Source organism: Mus pahari, chromosome 12, assembly GCF_900095145.1.
Source record: "Mus pahari chromosome 12, PAHARI_EIJ_v1.1, whole genome shotgun sequence".
In the NCBI taxonomy this organism is placed as follows: domain Eukaryota; kingdom Metazoa; phylum Chordata; class Mammalia; order Rodentia; family Muridae; genus Mus; species Mus pahari.
This window is the reverse complement of record NC_034601.1, coordinates 51064160-51086321: the sequence shown is the minus strand read 5'-3', so window position 1 is coordinate 51086321 and position 22162 is coordinate 51064160. Positions and strand designations below refer to the sequence as shown.

Sequence of the window (22162 nt, the reverse complement as noted above, 5' to 3'; positions counted from 1 at the left end):
TTGAGAATGCCACAATGAAACCTAATATTATATATGGCAAATAACTTTCTTAGTAAAAATTTTAAATGTTTTGAGGCTTTAGAATATACTTGAAAAGAGCTATGAAGAGTGTAGATCAAAAGTAAGCCCACTTCTCAGAGTGGAAGTGTTTGATATTTTGCAGCTTAGTTTAGGAAAGAGATGCAGTACTGTGTAGACTCTTATGACCGGTAATAGGCCCGGGTGGAGAGCTGGAGTCTTGGATACACTTAAAGCCATCACATTAGCTAAGATCATTTCGTGCATATAACAGGCTGTGCGCTTCTGAATACCACCACATTCAACATTTCTGCTTATCCGTGTGGAATGATTTCCCCAAAAGAGATCCCAGAAGTGTCTGGTTTAAAACAAAAAAACAAAACAAAACAAAAAACAGTTAATTGAACATTGTTTTAGCTCAGTACATTGTTTTACCATGTTCGATTCTTGGACTGTTTTAAAGCTACTCTGCACTGGAGGAAACAAGATGTGTCTGTGACTGGACAGTGACCCCTCCTTTCTGTCCCCCCCCCCCGTAGCCCCTGTGTTCATCAATCTGTAAGTCCTTGTTGCTCTTGCTTACATTTGTGTGTGTCCTCAACACCGTTTCACTTGATAGGATAGTTCTCATTTATTATCGTATCCTCAGATCCAAGCCAAGCCTAATTACATTCTCTGTTGACAATCTTCAGAATGCCAGTGACATGGCCCCATATATAAACAGTATTCTCTGAAGAAAGACGACCATAAAGAAAAAATGTAACTCTGATGTGTACTTTGATGTGTCCACTTGATTGGACCATTGGATGCAGATCACCAGTTAAGCTGTATTTTGGGGTGTGTCTGTAACAGAAGAAGTTATGTTTGGAGCAGACCTAGTAGAATATCTTACAGTCCCTAGCATTGGAGGGCACCACCGACCTTCGGAGAGTCAGAATAGAACAAAAGTTAGGAGGAGGTTGAATTATCGCACCTAAATTCCTGAGCCGATAGTTAATCATCAGCCTTCCCTGACCTGTGTCACTCCTGGGTTATAGCCCTGCAGACCCGGCCTGGCATTTGAGTGACCTGCTCTCAGGTTTTTATGTTACATCGCTTGTCCCGGGCCAACAGTTTGCAAACTGAAGACCATGAGACAATATAGTGTTTATAATTATATAAGTCAGTATATCAAAATAACTGTCTTTTGGGGTGCATAATATACATCTACATGTAATGTCATACTTGTCTGGAAAATGCTAGCCAACCCAATAGCAATATTTCCTTAGTGATTTCTATGTGACAGTCACTATTATTACACTCCCTGTATAGGATATCACTTAGTTATTACCTATAAGAGCTATAATTTTTTTCCTCATAAAGGAAGTTCAGGGACAGTTTTATTGGAGTTTTAGAGAAAAACAACAGGGCAAGCAAGATGAAAATATTGGCAGCTATCAGGAAGAGGAGATGGAAAGGAGGGAAGAGCTAGCCAGAGCTAGCCAGAGCTAGTCAGAGCTAGCCAGTGCTAGCCATTCCTTTCTACTAGGGTCGTAGAAAGCAGTCAGGTTTAGCAATGGAGATGAAGAAGCAACTGTGTGGCAGAGGGAGGCGTAGTCAAAGAATACATGCTAACCCAAACTGTCGAGGAAAGCATGCTTTAGTCAGCACACTAGAGAAAAAGCCATAGAAAGAAGGGAAAGGGAAAGCTTTACTTTTATGTGTATAAAAGCTTTTACCAGAAAACAGCTGCCTGGACAGACGCTCCATAATCAGCAGCTGGAGGGACATGTCATTTATTTATTATTTATTTATTTAGCGAGCAAGTGCCCTGTTCAAGGTCAGATAGCCAGTGAGACTGTGTGAAAGGATGACAGCATGCTCTGGTCCACAGCTGTCCGAACCCTAGTGTCTTCTGTTAACGGTGCCCCTCGCCATTGTCAGTGTCCTCATCGTGATGGCCAGATTCATTCGTAGTCACATCTCGGGTTAGTATGCCTCCTAGGAAAGTTTACTTGCACATTATAGATTCAGGACACAGTTCAAGTCCAGCATACTATCTTGAGGTCTATGCTTGATACCATAATTGCCATGGTGGTATACTTTAACACTCTTCTTCCACTTCGTATTTTATAGTCTGGATGGAAGGGACGTTTGAGGTGGACTTTCTATGTCCCGTCCTTGGCTTCCTATTTTATAGGGCAGTTAAGCTGTTAACTATGAGCCAGTTAGTAGATGTACTTACCAGTACTTGCTGCATGTCCTGCCTTCTCTTAGGGCTCTGCTGGCTGTTGAATAGTCACAGTTCTGAAATTCCCCTTTGCCTGACCCCTCATAATTCTGCTGCTTTGCTTTCTATACTATAAAACTAACAGGTGAGCTCTTCCTGAATTGTCCACAAGTTACTTTATGACCTTATGATATTATGATATTATAGCACTGTAGTTAGGTGTTGAGTTTCTCCTGGCTCTCGTGTAACACCAAGGCCAAGGTTAGGGTGCATGGTGATAATGCATGCCTTCTGGGGGAATGGCATTGAGTGTTCTGTTAGGAGACCTGGACCCTGCTCTGGCTTTGTATTTCTTCAACAACAAGTATTTTTAACTTCTTACTTGGAACTTAGCAGGTCCCCCCCCTTTTTTTTCAGTTCACAAATCAGAAGGTTGATCTACAACTGTTGTAGGTCAGATTGTAGGATTCTGAGGTTTCTGTAACTTTTGGTGTGTATCTGAATACCAGTGCTTTAATTGGAATGACCCTGGCAAGAGTAGAAAGGTTCTGCATGACCTGGATTTGCAGATATTAGGTTTAGTTATGAGTATGTGATACTTGAAAAACCTAGATGGCCTTTAAGAATGGAAGCACAGACTTACAATCGGAAGTTAACATTAGTGGCACTGTCACTCTCACCAGCCTCTCGAAGAGGTGAGCTACATTTCACATTGCAACTGATCTGATGGCAGACCCAAGTTCCCACTTTCTCGAGCTCCTAGTTCATCGTCAAACCACGCTGCACTTGTTACTGCCTTTTTACATCTCTAATCTTTTGAATAGGGTAAAGTTGCTAATCATTCTACATCCAAATTTATATTCACAGTTATTTGTGAAGTTTAGCTTAGCTATCTGGGAAGGAAAACACTCAAATAGCATCAGCACTGCATCCACATTGTGACCTCTTTAGCTAGGTGCCATGCATACAATCAGCCAAACTATACAGTTACATGGATATGGTTTAGTGGCATCTGTTAAAAGTTAAGTTGTGATATATGGTCTTAAATGGGTTTTTGGTATTCATGAGGAAATTAATTTCTCTGATTCCCTGGGTAGCTGCTGTGTTAGGTATCAAGTGGGATGCATGAACAGAAGACTGATCCCATTATAATTTTTATAGAATTATATATTTGTGGTGGGTTTCCATTTTGTTCTGACAAAGAACTGGATACGACAAAGGTCAGGTGGGGATCTGTCACCCGTGTTACTACTTGCTGGACATAGCCTAGAGAATATGCAATACAAATAACTTCTTGCCAGCCAACTGAGAAGAAATGATTGCATTTGCATGCAGTGTACTTTACAACAATGACTTAGTGTGCATCAAATTTAAAACCACTGCCTTTCTAAACACTACTTTTTAAAAGTGAGTTTTAAAGCATTGTACACATTGTGAGATATTGGAAAAGCAAAGCTGATATTTAAAACCAAAGATGCTAAAAATCCTTATGATCACAGCTGCAAGATATAAGATTCTCCTGAGCAGCTGGTCCCTGTGAGCATCCATCACATATTATTTTATTATATGGTGACATTTTTCCTATATGTTAAAATGATAAGCAGCATGATTTCAAGGCTACATTGTGTCTGTTTTTTATGGTAAACATATCTGGCTTCTAATGTAGATGAAGCTCTCCCTCAACCCCATCTAGCACAGGATTGTCTTATAGAATTACACGTTATACAAGCTAAGCACCTAAGTACTTAACTCATTTATGTAAAAATTTATATGCTTGATCTATTCATTCATTGGTGTATTTCAAGGGCCTATATGCAAAGCTTCCAGTGAATTTGATGTTTTGGAGAGAAGGAGTTGAAAGCAATCTAAGTTGTCTACTTAATGAGTGAGTTAACAGTAAGATCAAATGGGAGTTAGTACTTCAGTCGTCTTGCCTGAAGCAAGTCTACTGGTAGCCTTGTCACATTAGAGAGGGGACCTAATGGCCTTAGTTGCTTCTTGTCAAAGTTAAAAAGGAAGTGGTTTGTTCTTCACTGAACTGAACAGTGAAGGGCTGGTGCAGAGTGTGATCAAAGCACCAACCTTTGACTGCAGGCTCCTGTTGACCTCCTCCGGTAGTGTGCACCCACCCCCACCCCCCCCAGTCACTAGCTAGTCAAACAGGGTAGAAAAGGAATAGAAGTCAAGGCTTGTGATGCCTTCTTCAGTGTGGCTCCTAAGTAGATAATGTGAGCCTCTGCTCTGTACAGTTGGATTATCAGCATTAAGTGACTTGGCCAAAATATTCTGAAATGTAATTTAGGGCTTTAAAAACTTCTTGAGTTGAAACCACCTTTTCATACAGTCACCATAATATTATCTGCTTCCTGACTTAGTAGTCCTTTCAGGAGCATAAATCTAGTAATAGATGTGGTGTGTTTTAGTCATAGAATGAATGGTTTTTAAAGAAGAAATTTTTTTTCTCCTTTGCATCCCCCACACCCCATTTACACTAAAGAAGAATTCTGCAGGGTTTTTTTTTTTTTTTTTTTTTTTTTGAAAGCATATAAGAAATTGGCATTTCACTCACAGGAAATTTTTGCAAAATTATACTGACTGAAAATGATTTTTGCTTGGCTCTTCTGTGCTGCCGTCCAGAAAGGCCAACAATTCCTGGCGTTGCTTCAGTGTAAAACTTTCACACGGACTGCACTTTAATTCAGCCGAGTGTATAGAACCCAGGTCAGTGACACGCATGCTCCCTCAGCCGAACTTATCCCTGAGCAAGAAGCCGTCATGAAACATGGTATGATTGGGTAGTGTGGACCCAGCAAACCACACGATTTCATCTACGTTAACAAGCTTGGGAGCGTGCTTTTCAGAACTGATTCCTGTCCCCACCCACCCTCAGTGGGAAAGCCAATTGCTTACTGATTACGACAGCGACATCACTTAGCAAACATTTTGGCCCAAACTCAATGTGTGACATCAGGCTTCTTTAGGCTTTTTCACATAAAATGAATTTTCCAAAGAAAACACAAAAATTGAGCCTTCATTTGAAATCTATTATTTTATCCTCTAAGGTCTCATTAATTACTTAATTTTTTTCTCTGTAGATATTAACTGATACTTATAATGAATTCTAAACTCTCACAGTGTTTTTTTTTTTTTTTCCCCAGACTTTTTAATCAGATAGTACTCTCCCAACCTTCTTTGAAGTAGGATTTATATCTTGTTTTACTGTAGTACGAGAGTCTGCAAATTCTGGAGGGACTTACAACACTTGGGGCGAGTTGTGAATACCATTCTGTGTTCCTTTAGGAAAAGGTAGTCTTGCTTTTGTGAATGGGCGACTCTCACCACAGTGTAAAGGATTCAGTGATGGTGTGTGCCTTTCCATGACACTTGATGTCTCATTCTCTTCTATGTAAACAAGTACCTCTGTGTGTGTGTGTGTTGAATTGAGAAGCCACCAGGGTTCCTCCCACTGGAGTCTCTTCCGTGCTCTATTTTGTTGTATGATGTTCACTCAAGAATTTCATGTTCATGGCCTTAAAGTAGTTGGATGTCAGTCATGCCACACGAGGCTTGCAGCCTTTCTGGCAGCAGGCTGGAGCAAGTGTTGAGGGGAATGAATGTACCAGCAGTGCCAAGAGACAGGAACTGTAAGTACAGGCAAAGCAAAGGAAGAAAACTTTGTGTGTTCTGTGAGTTGAGAGGAAGTCTGACATCCTCACACCCAAATGGTTCTATCTGGAAGCTTTTCCTTTGTAGTAGAAATGGGTGAATGCTCACTCAACTATTACATTGGCTAAGCAAGGAGTATGCCACAATCTGCCCTCGTCATATCTGTTCAGTTTGATTATCCTTTAAGAGTTTATATCCTGTACGACAAAAACGAATCCATTGAATTCTTCCTCTCAAGCTCATTTGTTACCTGTGGAAATGCCATCTGTAGCAAACTGCTTCCAAGGTGTACACGTCCCTCTGTGTCCTTCCCTCTAGCCCCTATGCTCTTTCCACTGATCTTTAATTCAAATTTCTGTGTTTTGCCTCTTTGCTCTCTGGAATAAAACAGCCGTGTCACCTACTTCCCAGTGTTGGTGTTATTCTGGCTGCCCTAGCCTTGCTCCAGAAGATGAGAACAGCCCTGAACATGAGAATCCTACCCCATCGTCCCTTCACATTCTCAGCCTGAATCTCTGTCATCTTGCATCTCATGTGGTCAGCCCCTGGATAGGGTCAGCCTGCACCTCTTTGTTCTCTGCCTGGCAACACTCTGGCCATGCTCAGTGAATGTTCACAATATGGGGAGATGAAAGAAAGTGTCTGTTAGCAAGTCAATGCCAAGACAGTATGGGGGCCAAATTAGGCCACTAGTGCCAAACCACAGGGTTTCAAGATCATATTTAATATAACATTGTCTCATTGAATAATAAATTGTATATTTGTACTGTCTGAGTTGAATCTTCCCTTGGTGCCAGATTTCTTGAGCTTTTAAAATGTGTTCTTGCAGATACCTCAAGAGTTCATAAGGTTCAGATTCTCTAGGGTATTTCTCACTTTTCCTCCCATGTTTCAAATAAACAACCTAGGAAAAATAGAGTACTTATAGGATACAGGGATGCTTAAGTAAGTGTTTACCAGGAATTCTCCGAAAAGAAATGAGACATTACCATTAGCTGGGACACTGCTGGAACTTTGGTTTCCTAACTGAAATACTAATTGAAAATGTCTTGGCTCAGTTTGGTAGTGTAAGCCTTTAATTCCAGCACTCTGGAAGATGAGGCAAGGAAGGTTGTCTCTAGCTCGATGCCAGTCTGTGTGACACAGTAAGACTGTGTCTCAAAACCAACATAAAACAAAACAGAAATTTTTGTGCAAAGCAGTTGAGATAGCTAGGGTTTTGATCCCCTTTTCTATGTTATTCTGTGGTTGTGTTGCAAACAGTGTACTGTGCGAGAGCTAATGGCTGGTGCCTGCCCCTCTTTGCTTTTCTCCTCCTGAGCTTACACCCTCTTCTACAGCCATGTAGAGTGTTCCACTTCCCTTAGGACTCACACCACTTCTTGCCCGCTCACACACTCATCCCCGCTCACACTGAAAGTCACTTTGAACGTTTGCTTAGGGACTCTTTCTCTCACTCCCTGAGAGAATTGGAAATTCAGTATTTATATTCCCATAATTAGTATTGTGCTGTATTGATAATACCGTTAGACCTAAGCTTCCCTCACGTGGACGCTCAGATCTTTAAGACCAGAATATGCTTCCTATTAACCCTTCCAGGCCACTGTAACATTTGTAACACTAACCCTTCCAGGCCACCGTAACATTTGTAACACTTTGCAGAAGAGGCTATTGTTTAATCCAGTGCAGCCTTTACCTCTCACATTCCTGTTCCAATAAGTTTATGAATTCATCACTCTTCTCCATATATTCTTTGTGTTTTCTCTTTTCTTCCTCCATCTCTATTATGGTTTGCCGGTGGGATTTTTCTACCATTAAGAGTTGTTCCAAGATCCGCTTGTGAGATTCTTTATGCTTTTCTATGACTTTATCCAACTACAAGAGAAAATGTATTTGTTGCCTGTTAATTAGAAATTATTCACAATACCTTCATATTTCAGTCTCTTACATATTTCTGTGCTTTTACCAATTAACTTGATAGATTTCTTACTCCTTAGATAGTTTTGAAAACATAATTTTACAGATTAAATGCAAGGTATAGCAACTGATAAAAATAATGATTTTTTGCTTTGTTTTGTCATGTAAGATTGAAAAATTATGACTTATGAATTTAATATCACATACCATTTTATGATATTTAATGCACATCTTAAAAGGCATGCAATTAACCGAAAAAATCCAAAGTACAGAGTAACCAAATGATTTCAGCAAAGCTAAGAAGTAGTTTAGAACCTGATGAATTCCCTCTGACGTCTAAATTCCTACACTGACTGGTCAGTTTTCTCATGTGGGCTCAGGGTGACAACTTATCAAACGTTCTCGAAAGATTTGACTCTGTCATTGTTGATGATTTTAATAATCTTGGCCAGTCGTTTTGTGACTGTTAAGTTGTATTGCCTGCCTGTAGAGGCCTTGCTGATATCTAGTTTCCTAAAAGGTAGTGTTGAGTTTTTTATAAAACAAGGTATTAAACCACTTATAGACAGCTAAAAATTGCATGTCATTGGCATGGAGAAATCAAGAGAGATTTGAACTGAATATGCTTATACTTTCCCTAAGAAGATAATATAAACCTAAGAAACAATTGGGGACAGTGTAGGTGGCTGACCACTAAGTACTAAAGGACTCTCAGGGAATGAGTGCTAGCCCTCTCCTTTAGCTGGCTGTGTAGATTGACACTAAGAAGGAAACAGTAACACTTGGTAGCCATTTCAGGGCCAGCAGAAGTAGTAATGTCAAGCTTGCTGGCTTGCTTTGTTTGTTTGTTTATTGTGTGGAAGATTTAAATAAGCTGCTTTCAGAGTTAAGAGTAAAATAATGATAAGATTAACTTAATCTAAGAATCAGTTGATGTAGGAAAAACACTCAACTAAATTTGGCCCTCAATTTAGATCAATGAATAATCATAAATATTTAATAAAGGAGAAATAAATACCTGAAAGAAGTTCACTAACTGCAAAAGAATAAAATAAAAATAAGCCTATTCTTAGGTAGATGGTCGTAATTGTCTAGATGTGTGTATTAACTTTAGTTAGCCAGCATATAATATAGATTTAAATGAAAATATCTTTAGGTTGCACAGTACCATGTACAGTGAATATATACTATGAAAATTTTGCTTTATAGGAAAAATCATCATATAATGTATCATCTAGTTTGTAATGAACTAAAATAAAAATTGTATTCATTGCCAAGAGAGGCTATAGACTCATGGACTTCTTGCTTTCTAGTGTGTTTCGTCCATCTTGTGCAGTGACCACAGTGTTCGTTCATCGTGGAATTGGGAGGAAGGCTAGAGAGGGCCGGTGCCATGCACCTGTTCCTTGGTCTCCTGGCACCTGGTTTCCCTCCCTCCTGGTTCTTCCCACATGACTGAGTGTGCTGTCTTTCCCCAGTAGGAATACTCATTCTCTAGCCCAGTGCTTCTCAGCCTGTGGGCTCCACCCCTTTGAGGGTCAAGCAACCCTTTCATGGGGGTTGCATATATCCTGCATATTAAATATTTACGTTATGACTCACAACCAGCAAAACTATAGTTATGAAGTAGCAACAAAAATAATTTTATCGTTGGCTGTCCCAGCATGAGGGTTAAAGGATCCAAGCACCGGGAAGATTGAGACCCACAGTGTATGCAGACTCAACTGTACCTTGTGGAATTAGGTTCTCATTTTCATTCCATTCTCCATGTCTCCCACCCAGTTTTGAGTCACATTGGGTTCAGGGAGCTCTTGTATCACACAGTGATACAGGATTGCTTTATATTCATAGTGGGACCTAGAAGCCTTCTTTTCCTCCTCCGCTCCAGACATTTTATTCCCTCCATTTGCTCCTTTACAGAGATGTTTGCCCCTTCCTATCAAAGCCCAATTCCCCGAGACTTCCTTCCCTCACATCCTGTGACTCTAGAAAAATGGTGTGAATCTCCTACATGCTGTTCAGTACAATCACCAGACAGTTTGCATTCATGACAGCATCATCAGAAAGCTGGTGCATAATGACCTCGTAGAGAAGATGCTCCCTGAAGAGGCTTGTTGATTCTGGAGATGCTTTAGTTTGTGTCTAAAGGTTTATTCCATGACTTAATATATTGGTATGCCTCGTAGAAAATATGACAGTGCTTCTTGCTTGAGTCTCTGCACTGCTAATGGGTCACGCAGTAGACTTGACTATTCCTGAGCACATGGAGTTTGGCAAAGTCACCTTTCTACTTTCTACTTTAGATTCTTCGTTTATTTAAAAAAAATGAATGGAATTAATGATTCCTGAGATCAAATCTGCTGCCTTAATTTTTACAAGGCAACAAGTATTCAACTGCCTCTTCTGTCATTTGAATGCCAAGTCTGTCTGCTTTCACTATGAAGAGAAAACAAACTGGCATTACCAGGGACCATGGTAAGGCACTGTATCATTAAATGCCAAAGGATTATCAGAGACCGCCCCTCTTTTTGTTTGTAGATTGAGGCTGGGAATGAAAACAGCAATACTTGTTAGCCATTTTAGGGGGCACCAGGGTAGAAAACTTAAGAAGTGGCTTCCTAATGTTTTATGTGCATTGATAACTTGTAGTTAGTAAGCCCGACTCCTGCCCCTGTATCATCAAAATTCAGCTGGTTGGGTTGGAGTTCTCCTTTCCATGGTCACAGCACAGAGAGCTCTACTATTTTTGTTTGTTTTTAGCTGCTGACTTTTTAAAAGGAAATAATAATGGCCTTTGTTTTACTGTATACCGAGTAACAGACCACCCTAGTATGGGTTTGATGGATGGTTGTGTGGTTCTCCCTGTTCTTTTCATTTGGCTCTTGGTACATTGTCTTTCCTTTATTGCCTTTCTTTTATTTGCTCTAAATATACTTGTTATGAAAAGAATTAATTTAGACAACAGGGAAATTGTTTAGCCAGTTTAGTAAATTGAAGGTAGCCAACTCAACTATTCATACAACAGCACACTTCTTCCTTGTCTGGACTGACACCTGGTTTTCCTTGATAACACTGGGATTCATCATCTCTGCACCACAGACCCTGGAACTGGGCCTGACTCTCAGGCCTCCGTTCTGCCACTCCCTGACTCCTCTGAAAGCTCTCCTTTGTTTCCTTCTCTTTCCCTCCAGCCATTGTCAAATAAAGTCAAAAGGTCACAGGTTGTATTTCAAACTGACTTTGTCCTTTAATGTCCAATACTGGAAGTTTATGGGTTATACCAAATGAAAAGCCAGTCTATGGAAATTTCTCCGTCATTCTTGCTTCCATATTTATCTTTCTTTGGTGTAGCTTACCTATGCATTTGAGAATGGTTTCATATTTCATCCAGGACTTTATTTTATTCTTTAATGATGCAGTTTCATAATATAGTTTTCATTATTGCTGGAGTTGGGGATTGGCTGTGTTCTGACTAATCCCTACTCATCCTTTGGATCTTGGCTTTCTCGGTCTATTTTACCTTCTTCCTGCCTGTTACAGCACTTGACAGTACTCTGTTGTGCTGTCCTGTGAGGCCATCTGACCTTCTCCATAGGAAGCATCCTGGAGACAGGAACCATGACAACCTTTATATATTAGCTTTTTAGTAATACTTAATTAAGCAAATGAGTAAAGTAGAGTTAAGTTAAATTCTGCAAAATACTTTAAGAATTGTCTTAAGGCTCTGGTACTTTTATTCTAGTATCTTTGAGAGTCTAAATGTTAAATTTTCTGTGATGACTTTAAGAAGAACTAGCAATACTTTAGGCATCAACTGCAATATTGACTTCTAATACAAAACTCCAAAGTAAAATGAATCACAAAGTTTCAGAGTTTCTGGAATGAGTTCTGGTCCTTTTTACCCTCGTACTCACACTGTACCACAAATCTGCTCCATCTTTCCTTCAGGCTCATATGCCCTCCTGATGTCATTCCGTATCAGTGTTCATCCCAAATCCTCCAAAAGGAGAAGTTGTTCTTCTATGTTACTAATCTTTAAGAGTTAGATAAGCCCCTTCTAGATTATCTGACACATGGGTTCTTCATACAGATTTCCTACTGTATGACTGAGATATAGACTATATATATATATATATAAGATTTGTATTCTTAATGGTCCACACTCCTCTCCATCTTCCTTTTCTTCAGCCTCATCTAATAAATTCTTGTTAGAACTCCCCTTTACTTTCTGGATGTCTCTTCTCATCTTACCTATTAAATAGAGGAGCTATGTAAGTAGTTAAGTGGGCTTCAAGAAACTGATAACCAAGGACAAAGAAATCTAGAAGGGTGAAGTAGAAACCATGAAAGAGAAAAATTGGCAGAACAATTGATACTGTGTGAGAGATTGGGTGTGGCTGTTGGTAGGTAAAGGGATATCTGTAGAAGTGACCATCAAAGAATGTTGGATTAGTAAAGCAAGAAAAGATTAGGAGTAACATTCAGGGACACTTTACAGGGACAGGACTGCCAGTTGATGTGTCCTGTTCAGCATGTTTACACCAACCATGGATTTGCATTGTTTCTCATGTAGTTCGTGTGTTTGTCAAGCCTGGCAGAAGCATGTTGGGAGCCAGGATAGTTTCAGCGTTGTTGACGTGCATGCAGCCTCAGTTCCTTTTGTTTAAAATTTGGATTAAGGCATAAATCAACAGACTTTGGGTGGTCTCATCCTCATCACTTAGAAAAGTACATTCACATGACCAAACCACTTCAGAATTTGGCAAGATGGTAGCCTTCTCTCATGAGATTCCCAAGACAAGAGCATTAGAGGTCAGTCCTGAGCTAGATTGCCAGAGCAAGGGGGAGGGGGTAATTTGTCCAAAACTTGCTTTCATTCTCCCAGCCTTAACTCATATTCTTAGCTGTTTCCTTTTATAAAAATGAAAATTTCCATTTAGGTCTCTGAGGAACCTAGAAGAATAAGAAAGAATATCAGAGTTTTCGAAACTTCAACCAAGAAAAAGGAGCAAGAAGCATCTCCTCGGTAGGCAGCAGGGCCATGCTTGCGCTCCTTCCCCTCGCAGCCGCGGGATGCGGTGGGTAGGAGAAAGGTCCTCGCTGTCAGGCTGTCAGAACACAGCTATCCCATCACCTAAGCCTCTGGACTTTGGATAGTTTAGATAATTTCTTTTTAATGATCAAACTTTGTATGACATAATACCTCACTGTTTTAACCTTGATAATTGAACTGGATCTGCTTTTTATTATAGTCTGGATAGCTGTCAAGCCCCAATACATACACTTGCAGCATTTGTGCCTTATGTGAGCTCTTCCATCTTATGTTTCAGTGTGATTGTAAGAAACAAGAAACAAACGAAGGTGGAAGCGCCTTGGCTATCATTCGCCTTTCTCCACCATAGAACATTATTATTTATTGATTTGGGAAGGTTTTAAGAGCACTGGGATGTGAAACTGTGAAAAACTGAGATGTGTAAGCCACGATCGCTGGATAGGCCCAGGCCCTTGGCTGGCAGCGTGCTTCTGCCTTCTAAGTGCCCGCGCCTGGTGCGGTGCTTACCTCATTCATCGGTTTCTCATAGATGTCCTCCTGCCATGGGCCAGATTTTGCTTGAAAAGCATCTCTCTGGAGAGCCTCCAACACCTTTTTTGGAGTGACAAACCCATACTGAGCTTCTAGCAAAGCCAGGTCTATTTTTTCAGCCCTTAAAATGCCGATGACTTCATCTCGAGCCTACAAGAACAAACAGTATTTCAGAAAGATGGTCCTATCGACTCCCAGGCTCAGCACACAGGCTCTTCTTGTGACAGCCAATGGTATTTTGCATGTTCTTTCAAATATAAGTGAGCCATAATTTGTACCTTCACTTTCATGTTAACAGTTAACAGTCTTTTACAAAATGGTCACTTTACTACACTGGGGGCTGTTTCCTTGGTCCCAACAGGAGAGGACATACCCCTCAGTGGACTGCCATTTGGGCTTCCAAACGTTAGGAGGTAATATTCTTCTTATATGTAGAGGTGTTTGTAGGTTTTTGCACAAATAAAATAATATATGATGCTGAGGGGCTAGTGTACTTGGGATACAGAATTCTCACTGTTATTTTAAACCAATGGAGAAGCACTCTGGCATGAGTACTGAGATGAGCCTGTGAGCAGAGGATGTGGCCTTTCACGGCACATGTGCCCATTTCCTGTCAGGATGACAACCCCCTGTTAGGTGTGATTAGCTGTAATTATTTTTTGAGTCGGTGGAAGAGAATTGTGTTTGTGTAGTCAAGCTTTGCTTTTGGAGCCACATGAACATGAACCACAGCTGTCAACTTCTCTAGCAGCAAGCGCACCACAGTCACAGGCAGGCTTCCCCTTAGATGGTGGTAGGGATGGCCCCAGCCCAGCTGACCTGCAGTTCTCCCTCCAGAATGCTGAGCAGAAATAGTAAGTCATCTCTTGAGAGGTCTTCTGTTTGGTGGCCTTTGCCAGTGTGTGACTCCTCTGACACGGGACGTGGAAGGACCCCTTGTGACTCACACGAGGGGTCTTTTTTTTGTGCTCTGTGCTTCGTGTCCTGGATACTGTCCTGGAATTTGCTATGTCTTGGGATTTGCTCTGGGGCCGAGCCCTCAGCGTGGCTGCTTCTGGAACGCATTCTTCAAGGACTGGAAGAAGAGAAGACAATGTGCAACTCCTACTAGACATAGAGTTTTATAAGTACCTATTACGCCTTAACAGCACTACGTTCTTGTAATGTTTACCACAGCCACAAACTTGATCTTTCTAATATGTGCAAGAGAGAAGGGTACTACCAGATTCATAAATCATGGTCTTATTTACACTTCTCCTTTTAAAGTCAACATTTTAAAAGCTTGTTCTGCTGTGATTAAAGCCACTTATGTCCGTGGGTAAACAGACTGTGTTTGAACTTTATCCACCACACATTCCACCACAGGAACCCAGGTCATACCTCCAACTGTGGCTGAGTGCTTACTTACATCAAAACATACTTAACATAATTGTGAAAGGATGAGGGTGCTAATGATTTTGCCTTTCGCTTCATATTTCTTCCTTTGAAAGTTGTTGCTACTTTATTATGACTGTGGTTTTGTCTTGTTAACTTTGGAGCTTTTGGCACATTGAGAAAGGCGTCAGGAGTCCACTGGAGAATACTTTAGGTTACTTTGTTATTAAGGCAAAGTTTAGTATTAAAAACATCCAGGCTCGCTTCTTGACTATCTTCCTAACCGCCTAAAAATTCCAAAAGTATAACTGAGGTAAGTCACAGCTCATACTTGGTACTCTCCTTTGTTCAACAGTGGTATCTGGGCAGAATAGCTGACAGGAAATGGACCATATGAGCTCCCTTAGGTGGGAATAAGCTAGTCAGATTATGAACAAGAAAAGCTATTTTACTTTGAGGTTTCTGACTAGATTGAAGCTTATAGTAGACTCCAATAACTAACATCCAGGCAGATAACTTTCTGGTGTTCATTTTGTTGAGGAAGTATTTTCATGATCTATAAAAGTCATTATGTAGACCAGGCTGTCCTCGAACTTGTGGCAGCCCTCCTGTGTCTGCCTCCTGGGTACTGAATGAGACTGCCATCATGTAGTACCATACTCCCCGACCACCACCACCAAATCCTGAAATCACTGTTGCTTACTTTCAGTATCCAATAATATCCTTTAAAATCTAGGGGAGGGGTCACTGCAAGCATACACGTTAACTGCTGCCATGTGCTACCATGTGTGGTCGTGAAACTTTAGGAAGTTGCTGTGTAGAAGAGAAAACAGCTTTCTATGTAGTGTATTGTGGAAACACTTATGTGCACGTCACTGAATAAGATATAGTATTACTTTCATGTTTTTAAGCCAATGCATGGAACATGTTGATATGTTTCTAAAACTTGCTTTTTTTAATCCTATATTTTAAAAATTCATCTTTATTCTTTTTTCTGTAGTTTATATTTTTTGCTTGCTATATAGAGTTTCATTGTGTGAATAGTATACCATTTACTTACCTATTTTCTCTTCATAGATTTTTTAAAATAACTTACCCTCCCCCATCAAACACACACCATTAGCAATAAGTCACTTGGGACATTCCTGCTAATATTTTTTTCTAATGTATATGCATTTTTTCTTAAAAATAATTTTTAGGAAAAAATATGAGTGGAATTTTGAGCTGTGAAGTATGTGTGTTCTACAGTATCACTAGAGATGCTTGTTCCTCTAAATGGAGCATTGTAAAACACCTTTTGCATGCTACCTCAAGACCCGTGAGAACAGTGTAAAGTAGAGCATAGCATCTTCATTGTGTAGTGAGGATATGGAAGGAAGCACAGGGAACTTCCTAAGTAGAAGTTAGTGAAATAGTGAAAGTACATGCAGTCCCTGAGCCCACATTTTATCAAACAATGTCAAAACGCCACTATGCTGTTTTGCTTAAGACAAATATAGAACAACTGTCCAGAAAAGAGAAAGAAAGACAGATGCTTGCTGCCTGGCAGGGAACTCCTAACGTAAGTGCAGGATCAGTGAGCAATGATCTGAGGAGAAATTATCACTAGCTCTTTCCTGAGTATCCAGGGACAGTTCATTTATTTGAGAAAAGAAAAAGTGCAGAAGTAGGGTGTGTGTGTGTGTGTGTGTGTGTGAGAGAGAGAGAGAGAGAGAGAGAGAGAGAGAGAGAGAGAGAGAGAGAGAGAGATAACTTGCATCTAATATATTTTGTTACTTTGTTACTTGGCTGGGCACCAAGTACCTGAGCCCTGACAGACCTTTGTCAGCCTCTAAAGTGACTGGAACTAAACCGTACCAGGCAGGCATGATGATGAATGGGAGATGTGAATATGGAAAATCCTCCTATACATCTACTAATTTAATTGTAAATGGTGTTCATCCACTCCTATATTAACATAGTCTGCGCCTTATAAAAATGGATTTAAGGATAAAAAGGGAAAATATAAATGTAAATTGTGTTTCTAATAGTTTTTTTCCAGTCATTGTATTTTCTTAAACACCTCAAGGATACACTTACTCTCCACTGTGGAAACAATGTATCTTATAATGCATATATTGGGTGGGGAGAGTTGCTGAGGATGGCTTGCCAATTATTTGTTCTACTACAGAGCCTCAAGCCCTGATACAGTTAATCACTGTTGCTCCTGGAATGTGCCTTCCCTGATGCCCAATTCAAGTGAGTCTTCCACGGGGTGACCGATTTGCTCCTTGTACTTTGTGGGCCTTCTGTCTCAGGTGTCTGTCATTGTTCTAAAGTATTCTAAAACTACAGCAGTAATGGCCATCATGACTCAGAATCCTACAGTTCACTCTGTAGCTTTATCCTGTTGTACTGGTCTAAGATGCAATGTTTCACATGCACCTAGCTATAGGCTGGCTATTTGGAATGCTGGGGCGTTAGCCAGATTGCCATATGGAGTTTCTCTATCTAACAATAGTTCTGGTCTCACCCTTCAGTAGGCTAGAGCCACATTCACCATTGTAGTGCCAGAGCAGCACAGCCACAGTGTTTCTACTGAAACTCCTGCTCTTGCTTTATGGGTCGATGTATATCACAAGGCCAGCCCAGATACAAGAGTGGGAAAACGAATTCCTGTTGTGGATGGAGGAAGATGCACACACAAAAGAATCAGAGGCATTTGACAAAGTCCACCTTGCCTACAGAATAAAAAAAATCCTATTTAGAAGTGATTAAAAAAAACAACAACACTTTTACCTCTAGTTGTATTTTTCTTAAAGGATTTCTATGCTGTATTCTATGATTCTTTGATTACGTACTTCTGTAGGGAACAATTTCCTATGAATAAGAATCACCCTGTATTCTGTTATTAATCAGTAAGTATTCCTCTTCCCTTATCATTTTTCCTAGGTATGCCCTTCCATTATAGCAAGGTAATAGAAGCTCCTGTTAGCTGAGCGCTTGCCCAGCCTTGCTCTGGAGAGCTGCTCTTTCCTTAGGCTGTTCAGGCTGCAGCAGAGGCCTCTGAGTATCTTCTGTGCATGCTGCTCTTCCTTCACTCTTAAGTGGCAAAGCTGAACTCTGCTGAAAGAGAGCCTGTGACAATCTGCAAATAGAAAAACAACTCCAAAATTTTAATAGCATGTTTTTTGTTCTTTTAAACATGATTATTCTTTGTTTGTTTTTGTTTTGTTTTGTTTTTGTTTTTCTTCTGAGACTACCAGGTCTGTTTGGGAACGAGAGTGCGTAGCTTTGTTATTGCTGATTAGCGGGGCAGTACTCACATTGATTGAGAACAGACCCAGCATGTATAGGTGCCTGGTCTACTGAGTGAATATGTCTCTACATGTTTATAGTGGTGGAGTTTCCTTCCCCCACTGCCAACAACCACAACATGATCAGTAATGAGAAGTAATTACGGAGAGGAAGAAAACAAAGGCATGAATTTCACGATACTCATGCATTATACTATCAGTGACTTCATTGTTTCTCTTGGCAATTTTAAAATCCATCTGTGCATGGCCCAGAGATACAGACTGAGGTAAAGAAAGATGTATTTGCAATGGTGGTTTAGGATTGTTTAAGTGTCACTTCCCAAAACTTGCAGGGAGGGTGGTGGATAATTGCTTTTTTGCTTTAAATACTAAATGCCAAATAATGGTGACTTGCTGCTTTCAGAAAGTACCAATAGTATGCTACCTTGACTGTCCTTCATATGATTGTGACCTTTGAGTTCATAGACTCTGAGGATCAGGAGACCTGACGTCTGCTTCCAGTTCCTCCCTTAATTAGGCAGGCCTGACTTCCTGCTTACAACATGAGAAATAAGATCATTCAAGATGGAACAAGAACCAGGGCTTCTTCCCCTTGACCTCTACTTTTGTTTCTTGCTCAATAAATAATAGATCCCCTGACAGCAGGCCCAGGGCCTGAGACTAGATGAACTCTGAAGTCTTGGGGCTTCCCACACTGAAGTTTTGTGATTCTCTGTTGTCTTGTATCTATGGATACAAATACCATGTAGTTGGCAGTGAGAAGTAGATTGGATTTTGTTTTCCTATGTAGTGACCTCGGTCTGTTTTTCTTTGGTTTAAGCTAGTTGAAATTATGGCATATTTTGGTAAGAATGTGTCAATGTAAGAGAAGGACTACAGAAATTTTGCAAGCTTTTTTTCTTAATTTAGTTATAGAAAATAGGCATATGTAAATAGAAACTTATTCTATGCACCGAGTCAAGTCCTTACCAATAAAACTTTTTGAAGTCACTTTATTAATCTTGTACATCAAAGTGTTTATTCCACATAACTGACCAGTTATTCAGAAATACTTTTAGTATAATGTATGATTAATTTCACATGTGAATTATGTAAGAAATATGATGACAATATTTTATTTGCATAAAGTAACTTGGGAAAGGCTCCAAAAATCAGTTTGGGTCTTTTACATTTAATTTAATATTAAGGTAACCAATCAAAAGTACTTTGAGTTAAAAAATAATAGTAGCAGTGATAACTAACATAATCATTACAATACTATTTATTTTTCCTCTCTCCATTTTTTGGGGAAGAAAACTAAAAGTTTGGAATTGTTAAATAACCAGTCAAAGGTTATACTTCTAAAAAGTAGAATAGCAAAATTGAGTTCTAATTTGGTCTTCTATGTACAGTACCCATAAAATCACCACCTTGTAGCTTTTTAGAAGTTATAAAAGTATAAAAGAAAATAGTAAAGGAAAATCCTGGTTCAACATTAAGTGTCCATGGTACTGCCGGACTTGTTAATTCCTGAGGAGCCTGAATCCCACAAAACTGCCAAGTAACAAATCCACAAGCCTTTAGCTTTGGAGCAGCTGGTGTATTCAGTAAGATTTGTCTTCTTCTGTGTATTATACATATGTAGAAACATACTTGAATATACGGTTATTCTCAAATATTAGCTTTCCTTCCTGACCACCTTGCTAACATTTTTGAATGACAGGAAACCTACTTCAGCACAGAATACAAGTCTTGTGGAAATCGGTAGCTCTGGGATTAAACCTTTGCTCCAAGGGGATGTTTCTGCAACCTTGGATCTGAGTCCTCCCTGTGAAATGAAGATAATGGTAACTTCTAGTGGATTTATGGTGCACCCTGTGAGCGAGTGCACAAGACTCCTATTGTTGCCCGGGTCCCCATGTTTAGAGGACTTGAACCTCAGCAAGATTTACTGGATGACTGAATCATGCAGTTCTTCCTCAGCAGAGCTGGTTGGGTGAGAGCTGCTTCCTGGTAAAGATGATTCATCTATACACCACTGGGTAGAAGTGCAGAAAGAGATACTGACGATCTGCTGAAGTGGCATGTAGCCATTCTATATGCCAGGCACCAATTTAAGTGTGCCATGTGTATTATCTTATATAAGCTTAAAAGACTTGTAGGAAAAAGTAAAATCAAACAAAAGTAGGAATAGGCTTGATAAAGATGTAATGAAGTTGTAAATTCATGTCATCAAAGACCAAAGAGCATGCCTATAAGAAGCTGTGTGTGTGTGTGTGTTCATGTGCACACATGGTAATATGCTAGGTGGGGGCATGGCATTGGACCCTAAAGGCAAACTAGCCAGCTCCTTTTAATTTTACTGTATTTAGAAATCACTTGGTACCACTTCCCCTGATCGTGGCTAACTCTCCTCCCCAGATGCATACAACGAGCTGAATGTCTGTCATACTTTTTATTTGATCAGCGTTAGCTTTCTTTGGGGCATGTCCTATTAATATTATGTTCTTTAAACTGGATTTAAACATGTGGGAAATTTTATGTGTGAATTGTTTATTTTGATGACTAGGCAAGTGGATATAATGAAGAACAATTCTATGCTACCTCATTGCTGGGAATGACTCAAAGTTTTAAGTTTGAATATGGTTAATAGCTCCTATCTTGATAATTTTTATTATGAACATGTCAGGTAGCTCTTCAGTTTCCACTTTCTCTGCATTGAATCATTAAGCTAAAACTTAGTTCCCTTAGGGAAAAGGGACAGAGCTGTAGCAAGAGTGCAGGGTTCTCAGCAGAGCTGCTTAGGTTTGTAATATCATCAGTCTTGTGGTAAATGTGATTCACGTATGAAAATGCTTTCTATAAATAGATGTTAACAGTGCTAAGTCACAGAACAGCCAGGTCGTGCTTGCATGGCCCGATTAGGGAAAAAAATCCTGCTGGAATTTTATTTGGTCTCTGAAAAAAAAATTTTTTTTAAGGTTTCTTTTTATTGCCCTAGTCACCATCATTGAATACACTGAGCTCAGCCAGCTATACTAAACCTATCTGATGGCTGCCAAGACAAATCAAAAATCAGATAACCTAATTTAGCATTGAGCTCTCGTTATCTTTTTCTCTTGTTTTTAATTAAAAGAAAATCACCCACACATTCTCCTATTGATTTTCTTTTCCCCCTGTGGGGCATAGACCCGGCTCAGAGAAGGAAATGGAAAGTGGAGTCCATGGTTCCAGCCATTCCCAGGGATAGAGTTCTAAGAGCAGACATTGCAGACTCAGATGTTTGCAGTTCCCAAAGCACCAGGACCTTGGGTCTTCCATCGCCACCTGCTCAGTGGCACAGACAGAAAAGGGCCCCTCTTCTTAGCAGATACAGCCAGCTCCCAGTAAGGTCGAGTCATATACCTGGTTCTTCCTCAGAACTAAAGCAGAAAGCTCCTTCCCTGACTATGGTGTCATACTTTAATGGGAAGGATTACTCTCTATTCTAAATTCACAGGTTTTCAACCAAATCCATGCACCATCAGGTTTCAGGCTCTGTTACCCAGCACACAAAAAACTATGATTGTGTCTCTTTAGACCTGACACTCTTATTAGATCTGAGTCAGTCTGAGGAAATGTGTAGATGTTGTACACAATTTCTCAGATCTTAAACACCCAAAAAAAACCAAAACAACAACAACACAAACATACACACACACCAACAGATTAGTGGCGGTGTGTTTTTAGGGAAGATTTTAGCAACTGTTCAGTTGTCAGCTCTCAGGTGGAATTTTACATATAGACACCCAAAACTTAATAAGGGGCATTAATGAATACTTATTCTAGGTTAGCCTATCAAGTGGCTACTTATAAATATCTTTCATGTGTCCATTGTTTACAATCAAATGATAGCTATTCATCCTATTTTGCCAATGAGGAATTTTAGATTTAGGAAGCTTAAATAACTTAATCAAACACTGGGCCAGCGATAAAAGCCTTAGCACTCTCCCCACCCCACACCCCTTTCTTTCTGTCCATCTATCCATCCATCCATCCACCCAGCCATTGATCTATCTATTGATCTCTCTCTCTCTCTCTCTCTCTCTCTCTCTCTCTCTCTCTCTCTCTCTCTCTCTC

The 22162-nt window shown here is 40.0% G+C and overlaps 2 protein-coding genes across 3 annotated transcripts in view; one reads left to right on the top strand and one right to left on the bottom strand.

Moving 5' to 3' along the window:
• Cmss1 (cms1 ribosomal small subunit homolog) overlaps positions 1-22162 on the top strand; it is a 299845-nt gene that overhangs the window by 76647 nt on the left and 201036 nt on the right. The window lies entirely within an intron of this gene.
• Filip1l (filamin A interacting protein 1 like) overlaps positions 1-22162 on the bottom strand; it is a 240257-nt gene that overhangs the window by 73716 nt on the left and 144379 nt on the right. For both annotated transcript variants that reach the window (XM_021209006.2, XM_029544543.1), the window contains exons 2-4: positions 14214-14469; positions 13371-13544; positions 7590-7768 (exon numbers count right to left, since the gene is read on the bottom strand). In XM_021209006.2, the coding sequence (XP_021064665.2) occupies positions 7590-7768; positions 13371-13544; positions 14214-14459 (599 nt within the window). In that variant the 5' untranslated portion in view covers positions 14460-14469. The remainder of the gene's footprint in view (positions 1-7589; positions 7769-13370; positions 13545-14213; positions 14470-22162) is intronic.